Source organism: Anser brachyrhynchus (assembly GCF_964034855.1).
Source record: "Anser brachyrhynchus genome assembly, chromosome: 29".
NCBI classification, from domain to species: Eukaryota; Metazoa; Chordata; class Aves; order Anseriformes; family Anatidae; genus Anser; species Anser brachyrhynchus.
Window position 1 is genome coordinate 2,697,138 of NC_137722.1, and position 10,282 is coordinate 2,707,419.

Here is a 10,282-nt window from a genome sequence, read left to right on the forward strand (position 1 = left end):
CCCCCCCGTTTCAATGCTGCTTTTTGCTGCCCCCCCCACCCCCAGATCTTCCTGTTCGAGGGGGGCGTCCTGGGGGGGGGGGCGCGGGTGTGTGCACAGTGTTTGGGTAGGTCCTGCAAAAATAAACGAGGGCCTTTATTTGGACGAGGTCTCGTCTGGCGCTGGGGCCAGGCAGGCACTGCGGGGGGGGCACGGGGGGGGGGTCGGGGCTGCCCCACCGTGGGGGCAGGGAACGGGGCTGGTTACGGGGCAGGCACAGCGAGGGGGGGGGGGGGCAGCGCCCCAAGGCACGGACGGTGGGGGCCCCGGCGCCGCTCAGGGGGGGCCGAGCGGCGGGGGGGCGGTGAGGGGCACAGTGGAGCCACAGTCGTCATCGGGGGGCCCGGCGGGGCCCGGGGGGGTCGCGCTCTCCAGCTGCCGGTCCCGCAGGCTCCGGATGTAGCTCTGGGGGGGGATCGGGGGGGGACGCAGCGACACGGGGGTGTCAGGGGTGGAGGGGGTCGGGGCACCCGCCACCCCCCTACCCCCCCCCGGTGGGTGCGCGCTCACCGGGGCCAGCACGTCGCCCGCGTAGCGCTTGACGGGGGCAGGTTTGCGGCGGTAGGTGCCCTCGGGGGGGGCCGGGCTCTGCCGGCGCTTGGCCTCCTTCTGCCGGATGCGCAGCAGCTGCAGCCGCTTCTGGCGCCGGCTGAGGCTCACTGAGCGGGGAGGGGGCTCAGCCCCGGCCCCCGCCGGCACCCTCAGCGTCCCTGTGGCCGTGGCCGCCTCTGTCCCCACCCTGGCGGCTTCCCCGTTGCCACTCCCGTCGCTGTCCCCGTGCCGTCGCCGTCCCCTTCCCCGTTGCCGGCCTCAGCCCCGGTGCGATCTCCGTCTCCCCCGCCGCCGCCATGGCCGCGGTGCCCCCTTTCTCCTCTCTTTTCCCATCGCCATCCCACCCTGCTGGCTGGGATCATCCCAGCGTAGTGCCTGCTCCCATCTCCATCCCTATCCCATTCCGTCCCAACCCCATCCCCACTTCCGTCCCTTTCCCCCTTCCCCTGCCCATTCCCATCCCAACCCCGTCCCTGTTTCCATCCCTATCCTCATTCCCATGCCCATCTCCATCCCTATCCCATTCCATCCCAACCCCATCCCCACTTCCATCCCTATCCCCCTTCCCCTGCCCATTCCCGTGCCCATTTCCATCCCCGTTCCCATCCCAACCCCATCCCCAACCCCGTTTCCATCCCTATCCCCGTTCCCATCCCCATTTCCATCCCAGTCCCCATCCCATCCCAACTCCATCCCCATTTTCATCCCTATCCCCCTTTCCCTGCCCATTCCTGTCCCCATTTCCATCCCATACCATCCCCGTTTCCATCCCTATCCCCATTCCCCTGCTCCTTTCCAACCCTATCCCCCTTCCCCTGCCCATTCCCGTGCCCATTTCCATCCCAACCCCATCCCCAACCCCGTTTCCATCCCTATCCCCATTCCCATCCCCATTTCCATCCCAGTCCCCATCCCATCCCAACCCCATCCCCGTTTCCAACCCTATCCCCGTTCCCACGTGTATTTCCATCCCTATCCCCCTTTCCATCCCACCCCATCCTCATTTCCATCCCCATTCCCCCACCCAGCCCCATCCCGCTCCCCGGCACAGCCCCCCCCCCCCGCCCCCCCGGGGCCCCCTCACCGTCGCCGTGGGAGAAGCCATCGGCCGTCAGCTTCCACTGCAGCAGGACGCCGAGGACGCTGAGCGCGGGCCAGGCGCCCAGCACGGCCCAGCTGTACCAGCACAGCGGCGCCGGCGGCGCCAGCCGCAGCCGGTCGTAGACGTAGAGCACCAGGGCCAGCGCCTCCACCAAGTAGTCGGCGCAGACCGCCACGACGGCCGCGCCGAACACGGCCGTGGCCAGCACGGTCAGCGGCTTCTGCCAGTGCAGGGCCAGGAGGGCGCAGAGCAGCGCCAGCCCCAGCAGGCTGCCCGCCGGCACCCAGGGGCTCTGCGGCTGCAGCAGCGGCGCCGTGGCCACCAGCGCGGCCGTGGCCAGCAGCAGCCCCAGCAGCAGCCCCGTGGTGAAGAGCCCGACGCTGCGCACCAGCGCCGTCACCAGCCCGCAGAGCGCGCCGATGCCCAGCGCGATGCCCGCGCTCACCTCCAGGCTCAGCTGCGTCTCCAGGACCCGCTCCTTGTAGCACAGCACGAAGATGACGGCGGAGCCGAACAGCAGCCCCGAGAGGAACATGATGGCCTTGAAGCAGCGGTAGCCTGCCGGGGGCGAGGGGGGGCTCAGCGGGGAGCTCTGCCCGCGCTGCCACCCCCCTCTGGCCGTGCGCCCCTGGCCGCGTCCCCGGTGATGTCCCCGTCTTGCTGTGCCCCCCACCATGTCCCACGGTGTCCCCAGTGATGTCCCACCTTGCTGTACCCCCCGGCCGTGTCCCTGCTGACATCCCCGTCTTGCCATGACCCCCCCCAGCCACATCCCGCGGTGTCCCCCGTGACGTCCCATCTTGCTGTGCCCCCCGGCCGCGTCCCCGGTGATGTCCCGTCTTGCCGTGCCCCCCCCCAGCCACATCCCGCGGTGTCCCCAGTGACATCCCCGTCTTGCCGTGCCCCCCGCCACGTCCCTCGCCGTGTCCCCTGGGCTGCGCCCCCCCGACTGCGCCCCACAACGTCCCCTGCGCTTCGTCCCCCAGCGGCACCCCCTTGGCCGTTACCCCCCCCCCGATGCTCCCCGTGCCCCCCCCCGGTGCCCCCCTTCTGTCCGTGCCCCCCGGCCACGTCCCGTGGCAGCCCCGGGCTCTGCCCGTGCCCCCCCCGTCCCAGTCCCGCGGTGCTCCCCGCTCGAGCCCCCCCCCCGGCCGTGCCCCCCCCGCGCCCCCCGCTCACCGAAGCCGCCGCAGACGAGGCCGAGGAGGCAGCCCAGGGCGCAGAGCGCGGCGGGGCCGGGCTCGAGGGGCGGCCGCGGCTCCAGGCGGCAGCGCGGCACCGCGGGGGCTCCGGGCTCCATCCCCGCCGGGCCTGGGGGCGGACGGGGGCGGCCACGCTGGGGAGGGGGGGGGGGCGCCGGGGCCCCCCCCCCGCCCCGCGCCGCCCCCTCCCCGGGTCCGGAGCGACGGAAACGCGCGCGGGGGGAGCCCCCCCGGTCCCCCCCCGCCCCCTGCCCCGCACATCTGGGAGCTGCGGCGGGGCCACGGCTCGGGGCGGGGGGCGCGGGGGGCGCGGGGGCCCCGTCCCGGGACTCACCCGCTCCGGGGGCGGTGGGACCCGGCCCGGCCGCGGCGCCCAGACACGGCCGGGACCGGGACCGGGGCCGGGGGCGGTGCGGGGCGGGACCGGGAGCGGGGCCGGGGCCGGGGCTGGGGGCGGCGGGGGGCGGGAGCGGGGCGGGGGGAGCCGCGGAGGGGCCGGGACGGGAGCGGGGCGGGGAGTCCGGCCCGGGGGGGGCGCCGGGGACACGCGCGGGACACGGACACGCGTGGGGGGGGGGGGGACACGCGTGGAGCGCGGACACGCGTGGGGGACAGGGCAGGGACACGCGTGGGGGGCAGGGGCACTCGTCGGGGGCAGCAGCGCACGAGGGGCACGGACACGCGTGGGAGCACGGACACGCGTGGGAATAGGGACACGCGTGGGGGGGGGGCGGACCCATCGTGGGGCCGGGGTCCGCCATGGGGCAGGGGCACGCAAGGGGGACACGGACACGTTTGGGGCACGGACACGCGTGGGGCAGCCCGGCCCCGGTCCCCGTCCCGGTCCCAGCCCGGCCCCGCGCCCCGGGACGGCGCCGCCCGGCTGCGGGACGCGCCCCGGGGTCAGCGCGGGACGGCGGCTCCGCGCCCGGCGCCGAAGGGGTTAAGGGGGCGGGGCTTCGCTAAAAGGGGGCGGGGCCGCGGGCAGGTGACGCGGCCGGGCCGGGCCACGCCCCCGGAAGCGAGCGTGGCGGCGGCGGCGGGCGGGCGGAAGGCGGAAGTGAGGCGCGCGAGGGACCCGGGGGGGGGCGGGAGGAGGCGGAGACCCCCCCCCCCGCCGGCACCGGCACCGCTCGGTGAGCGCGGCGGGGGCCGCCCCGGGCTTGCCTCCCGCGGCCGCTCTCAGCCCCGGTTCCCTCCCCCCGGCCCCCTCCGGTACCCCCGGTACCGCCCCCCCCATCCCGGTACCCGCCGGTTTCCCCCCGTTACCCCTCCCCCGGCCCCGTTACCCCCCCCGGTACCTTCCCCGCCCCCCCCCGGCGGCGCTGACTCCGCTCCCGGTTGCAGGGGCGGCGGCGATGGCGGTGACCTAGCTCCCGGTGCCGCCGCCATGGCTCAGCCCCCGCCGGGCCGCGGGGCAGCGGCCGAGCCCGAGGGGGGCGGCGGGAGCCGGGAGCCGCCGGCGGCCGGGGGAGGAGGAGGAGGAGGAGGAGGAGGCGGCCGGGCCCCCCCGGGCAGCGCCGCCTGGAACGGGAGCTGCGGCCCGCGACCGGCGGCCGCCGCCGAAGACGACGGCAACGACGACGGGGACGGAGACGGCTCCGCCGCCGGCCCCGGGGCCTCCTGCCGGTGCCGGGCCGAGCGGCGGGACGGATCCTGCGGCCTCGCCTGCCCCCGCTGCGCCGCCACCGAGCCCGGGCCGCCGCCGCCTCCCCGCGAGGCCGAGGAGGGCGAGGAGGATGCAGCCGGCGAGGACCCGGGGGCCGCGGGGAAGGGGGCCCGGAGACCCCGGCGGCGCCAGCGGCCGCGCTCGGCCCCAAAGGAGAAGGAGAAGGAGGAGGGCGGCCGGCGGCAGCGCCCGGCGAGGAAGAGGAGCCGCGGGGCCCGCGCGGAGGAGCTGGCCCGGCTGAAGGCGCTGCTGGAGGCGGCGCTGGGCCAGGCGCGGAGGCTGTGTGCGGAGGCCGGCGGCCGCCTGCTCTGCTCCTGCTGCCGCCTGGGCGCCGGGGAGCTGGGCTCGGCGCCGGGCACCGTGCGCGGCTGGGGCCGGCGCGTGGGCCAGCGGGCTCGCAGCGGGTGGCTGCGGGCGGCCCGGGGGCTGCGGGCCGGGGCGGAGGCGGCGCGGCGGCTGCTGTGGACGCTGTGCGCGCTGCTGCTGCTGCTCCTCGTGCTGCTGCTGGGCTGCCTGCGGCTCTGCTGGCGCGCCTTGGCCGCCGGCGTGGCCGGGCTGGGCCGGACCCGGCTCGCGGCGTTCCTCGACGCCGCCGGCCTCCGCAGGACGTGGGGGCTGCTCGGGGCGGCGGGGACTTGCCAGCGCCTCCGGGAATGGCTGCGGAGGCGGCGAGCTCCCCCCGGGGAGCTACGGACAGGCTGCGGGCCGGGGGACGCGGCGCCGGGCCTCGACGGAGGGGCTCCGGCCGCCAGCTCCGGGGAGGAGGTGGCCCGCTTGCTGGCCATGGCCGACGTGCCCGAGGAGGAGCTGAACCCCTTCCAGGCGCTGGGCGTGGAGGCGACGGCGTCGGACGCCGAGCTGAAGAAGGCGTATCGCCGGCTGGCTGTGCTGGTGCGTGGGCCGGGGCCGGGGCTGGCGGCGAGCTGCGGGCCCCGCCGGGATGCGGCGCTGAGCTCCCCCGCGCCTCCCAGGTCCACCCGGACAAGAACGAGCACCCGCGAGCGGAGGAGGCCTTCAAGGTGCTGCGGGCGGCCTGGGACATCGTCAGCAACCCCGAGAGGAGGAAGGAGTACGAGATGTGAGTGGGCTGGGGGGGGGGGGGCTGCGTGGGGTGGCCCCGCGGGGCGTGGGGTGCCCTCACCCCCTGGAGCCCCGCCGGGTCCTTCTGCGAGGGGCCGGGAGCGGGGAGAGCACCGGGTCCGCGGCCCCGTCCCCCCCGTGGGGGTCCCGTGCAGCCACGCGCCGCCAGGCTCCGACCCCGTCTCTCTCCTCCCCGCGGCGGCCGCAGGAAGCGGATGGCGGAGAGCGAGCTGAGCCGGTCCGTGAACGAGTTCCTGAGCAGGCTGCAGGACGACCTGAAGGAGGCCATGAACACCATGATGTGCAGCAAGTGCCAGGGCAAGCACAAGTAGGTCGCCAGGCTCCCGCCCGGCTCGTGGTTGTGGCGTTGGGGCCGCGGGCTCAGGGGGGGGGCTGACGCGGCACCGGCCCCGCAGGAGGTTCGAGCTGGACCGCGACCCGCTCAGCGCCCGCTACTGCGCCGAGTGCGGGCAGCTGCACCCCGCCGAGGAGGGCGACTTCTGGGCCGAGTCCAGCCTGCTGGGGCTGAAGATCACCTACTTCGCCGTGATGGACGGCAAGGTCTACGACATCACCGGTGGGTGCCGCCGCGGCCCCCGGCCCCGCGGGGGTCGCGGCCAGCCCCCAGCGACGCCGCGTGTCTCCCCGCAGAGTGGGCCGGCTGCCAGCGCGTGGGGATCTGCCCCGACACCCACCGCGTCCCCTACCACATCTCCTTCGGGGCGCGGAGCGCCGGCGCGGGCGGGCGGCAGAGGTCGGTGCTGGCGCGGCGGGACCGGGACCGGGATGGGGACGGGGACCGGCGGCAGCAGGGAGCAAGGCCAGGGCCTGGCTGCTGCTGGGGGGCTGGGGGGGGGGCTGGGGCCTGTCGGGACCCCCAGGCGCCCACCCAGCCGCCGCCTTCCTGCCGGCAGGAGCGCCTCCAAGGGCAGCCCCAGCCCCGCCGCCGACCTGCAGGACTTCTTCGCCCGCGTGTTCCAGGGGACCTCAGGACCGATGCCCGGGGGCTTCCCGCAGCCCCCCCCGCCCGCGGGGCCCCCCCCGGGGACCGCGGCTGCAGCTGGGGCCCCGCCGAGGACCGAGGGGGGCGCTCCCAAGGGCGATGCCAAGCACAAGAGGCGGAAGAAGGTGCGGCGCCCCTTCCAGCGCTGAGCGCGCTGCGGGTGCTGGGGGGGACGCTCCCTGGCCGGGGGAGGTCGTGCTCTGTCGGGCACTACAAGGGCTCTTTGAAATAAAAAAAAATCTATTTTTTTTTTTTTTAAAAGTAATCTGTGTATTTAAAAGTCAAGCGGGGAGCCTGGGGGCTGACGGGGCTGAGGTGAGCAGGGGGAACTGCGCCGGAGGCAGCGACACCGCAGAACCCCCGGGGGTGGCACAGCAGGGGCCGCGCTGGACTCACCCCCCCCCCGGGTCTCTTCAGGGGGTGTTGTAGGAGCCCCGGTGCCCGCGGCCGGGGGGCTGCTGCCTTTTCCTCCACGCGCAGCCCAAAACGCTTGTGGGGCAGCGGCGGGGCGTGGGCGAGCCCCCCCCTCTCCGGCCAGAGCAGCTCCGCGGCTGGGGGGGCCAAACAGCTTCTGGCACGTTCCGTGCCGCGTTTAATCCGGTTTCTTTTTGCCTGTTGGCGCCTATCGATGACCCCGTGCGTCCCCTTTCCATTAACACAGCGAATGCAGGCTCCCCGCACGTGTTCAGCCGCGATGGTTTTGCTTCGCCAGCCTCAGCTTTGCACCGTTTGAGGGACGCTCCTCTAACGCTGAGGGCTAGGAGCGGGTTTTTTTAATTTGTATTTCTTTTTACACGATTTTATTTGTATTTCTTTTTACACGAGGGCGTGTAAAAAAGCCCTGCCTGCGCCCTGCCAGCCTCTGTGCTCCCGGGCGTGAGCAGCTGAAGGGTGAGGGGTTTAGCGGTAGCGTCCTTCTCTTCCCGCTCTTCTCAGACTGAAGCACGGTTTAGGAGCGCGCCTCCTGTCCGCGGGGCTGGGGAGGCCGTGGGCTGCTTCCAGGCGCTCCCGGGGGCGGCCGCGCACGCTCTCCTGGCTGGGGGCCGTGCCGTGAGGGCATCGCTCTGCTCTGCCCGGCCTTTGCGACGGTGGGATCGTACAAAAACGCGGCGACGGAGGCGGCTCGGGGTGGTTGCCCTTCCCACCGGTCGACAGTTCTCCCCTCGTGGGTGCTTCCCGCAGAGCTCGCTCCGGCCGGCGGCGCGGACGCTGCCCCGGCTCCGCCGCGCCGTGCCGGGGGGGGGGCGCGGGGCTCAGTACTTGTTGATGCCGAAGAGCCGCACGCCGTGGAACTGGGGCAGCTTGGGCAGGAGGACGCTGAGCAGGGAGGCCGTGTTGATCACGAAGTGTGCGGGGTCGTACTTGGTGTAGAAGCTGGTGAGGAGGTAACTGGGGGGGGGGGGGGGAGAGAGGGAGGCCGCGGGTTATTCCGCGCTGCCCTGCTTCCCCGGGGGCAGGGCGGGGATTTTTTTGGGGGGGAGGCTCGCTGTATAAAACCCCGGCGCCTCCAGGCTGGGAAAACCTTTCCCACCCCTAGGACCCGTCCGTGCAGAGCCTGAACGCGCTGAGCTGTGCCAGCAGCAGCCCTGGAAGCCCCCCCTGACCCCCCCCCACCTCGCTCCTCTCTGCCCTGTTCAGCGCGGCGCGGCACTCACAGCACCACCGGGGAGATGCTGAGGAACTTGCGCGAGGAGGTGCACTGCATCCCGTCATCGATCTGCTCCCAGTGCGTGAGGAGGCGATCCTTGCCCTGGTCGGGGGTTTCGAACGGGGTCCCCTTCACCGCGTGCAGCAGCAAGTACATCACCTGCGGGTGGCGAGGGGGGGGGGAGGACGTCAGCCAAGCCCGGCTCAGGCTGTTCCGAGGCTGCGGGAGCTCCTGGACGTGGGGCCAAGCAGGCTGAGCGCCGGCGTCCCGCTCTGGGCGAGCACCGCGGGGGTAACGCGGCCCCAACCCCAGCGGGACGCGGGAAGGGAACCTGGCACCGCGCACGGGACTCCGGGAGAGGCGGGGAGAGCCGAGAGCTCCGCGCGGGGCAGCGCCAGGGAGCAGAGACACGCTTTGTGCGATGTCGCGGCCGCTTCCTAAGCTAACGCCCCTTTGTCACTGACGGCCTCCCCACAGCGCCAGCCCCAGCGAGAAACCGGCTCTGGAGGCTTTGCCCTCAGGCACAGAATTGTAGGGGTCGGAAGGGACCTCGAGAGCTCATCGGGACCAACCCCCCTGCCAAAGCAGGTTCCCTACAGCAGGCTGCCCAGGCAGGCCTCCAGACGGGCCTTGAGTATCCCCAGAGAAGGAGCCCCCACGACCTCCCTGGGCAGCCTGTCCCAGCGCTCCGTCGCCCTCACCGGGAAGAATTTCTTTCTCATGTTGGTGCGGAACTTCCTGGGCTCCATTTTGTGGCCGTTGCCCCTTGTCCTGTCCCCACAGACCTCTGAAAAGAGGTTGGCCAAACCCCTCCGTCTCCCGCACTTCAGGTATTTACGAACATCGATGAGATCCCCCCTCAGTCTTCTTTTCTCCAGGCTGACCGGCCCCAGGTCCCTCAGCCTCTCCTCCCAGGGGAGCTGCCCCAGGCCCCGTCTCATCTTTGTGCCCTCCGCTGGCCTCTTTCCAGGCGCTCCCCGTCTTTTTCGTACCGGGGAGCCCAGAACTGGGCACGGCACCCCAGGTTCCCCTTTTACGTGCGCTCCTTTCTTCGGTGCCCGCAGAAGCCGCCGCCTTCCGTAGCTCCGGGGGCGCAGAACCGCGGGCGGCGCCGGTGCGGCCCCGGTAGGGCGGCGTGGCGCCGGGACTCACCAGGTTGTGCAGGACGTTGGTGAGCGTCCAGACGGCGGGGACGCTGAGGACGGGGACGCTGAGCAGGACGACGTGGAGCGCGCCCACCGCCATCCCGTAGGCCAGCCAGCAGCCGCGGCCGCTCGCCACGCGCGTGTTGGGGTTCAGCTCGCTGTGCGCCACGCCGACGTTCATCCTGCCGCGGGCACGGGGCTCTCAGCGGCCCTTTGGGGCCGTTTCCCCAAATCCCCGCCGTTTGGGGCCTGCCGCCGGGCGGCTCCCGGTTCCTCCCCCCGGGGCTCGGGAACGGCCCTAAGGCTGACGGCGGCGCTGGCCCGAGGCGGGTGCCGGGGGTCGGTGGGGCTGGGGAACGATCGCAAACCCCCGCGGGGCCCGGCCCCGGTCCCGGTCCCCCGGTCCCCCGGCCCCGGTCCCCCAGCCCCGGTGTCCCCGGTCCCCGGTTCCCCTGGCCCCGCTCCCTCCGGTGCCCCTGTTCCCGGCCCCCACAGCCCCGGTACCCCCCGGGCCCCCCTCCCGGACCCCCTCCGGTCCCCCCGGGCCCGGCCTCCACGGTTCCCCCGGTTCCCCCGGCCCCGCTCCCTCCGCTGCCCCCTGGCCCGGCCCCCACAGCCCCGGTCCCTCCCCCCGCCCCCCCCGCTCCCCACGGTGCCCCCCGGTCCCCCCGGTCCCGACCCCCCCCGCACCCGGCGGCTCCGCAGGGCCCCGGGCCCCGTTGCCAGGCCCCCGCCCGGCCTCGTCTCCAGGAAGTTCCGCGCCCCCGACCCTCCGCCCCCATTGGCCGCTCCCCGCCGTTTCTCCGCTCCTATTGGTCGCGCTGCCCGTCCCTCAGAATCCC

At 74.1% G+C, this 10,282-nt stretch overlaps 3 protein-coding genes across 4 annotated transcripts; 1 reads left to right on the top strand and 2 right to left on the bottom strand.

The window, feature by feature from the left end:
* Positions 1 to 114: 114 nt before the first annotated feature.
* Positions 115 to 3,366, bottom strand: LOC308184131 (transmembrane protein 198-like). Its single transcript, XM_080570942.1, has 5 exons — positions 3,230 to 3,366; positions 2,873 to 3,004; positions 1,676 to 2,251; positions 550 to 698; positions 115 to 444 (listed from the first exon to the last, which is right to left on the bottom strand). The coding sequence occupies exons 2-5, from the start codon at positions 2,991 to 2,993 to the stop codon at positions 316 to 318; spliced, it is 975 nt and encodes a 324-aa protein (XP_080427068.1). The 5' UTR covers positions 2,994 to 3,004; positions 3,230 to 3,366; the 3' UTR covers positions 115 to 315.
* Positions 3,367 to 3,877: 511 nt separating this feature from the next.
* On the top strand, positions 3,878 to 6,895 carry DNAJC14 (DnaJ heat shock protein family (Hsp40) member C14). Of its 2 annotated transcripts, none has more exons than XM_080570926.1 (7): positions 3,878 to 4,031; positions 4,243 to 5,455; positions 5,536 to 5,642; positions 5,853 to 5,972; positions 6,061 to 6,221; positions 6,296 to 6,398; positions 6,559 to 6,895. In XM_080570926.1, exons 2-7 carry the CDS (start codon positions 4,286 to 4,288, stop codon positions 6,794 to 6,796), a joined length of 1,899 nt encoding a protein of 632 aa, XP_080427052.1. In that variant the 5' UTR covers positions 3,878 to 4,031; positions 4,243 to 4,285; the 3' UTR covers positions 6,797 to 6,895. The 2 variants fall into 2 exon arrangements, with proteins under 2 accessions (XP_080427052.1, XP_080427053.1); XM_080570927.1 differs by having other exon boundaries at positions 4,011 to 4,139.
* Positions 6,896 to 7,375: 480 nt separating this feature from the next.
* On the bottom strand, positions 7,376 to 10,257 carry ORMDL2 (ORMDL sphingolipid biosynthesis regulator 2). Its single transcript, XM_080570971.1, has 4 exons — positions 10,131 to 10,257; positions 9,448 to 9,622; positions 8,303 to 8,454; positions 7,376 to 8,036 (listed from the first exon to the last, which is right to left on the bottom strand). The coding sequence occupies exons 1-4, from the start codon at positions 10,220 to 10,222 to the stop codon at positions 7,901 to 7,903; spliced, it is 555 nt and encodes a 184-aa protein (XP_080427097.1). The 5' UTR covers positions 10,223 to 10,257; the 3' UTR covers positions 7,376 to 7,900.
* Positions 10,258 to 10,282: the final 25 nt, after the last annotated feature.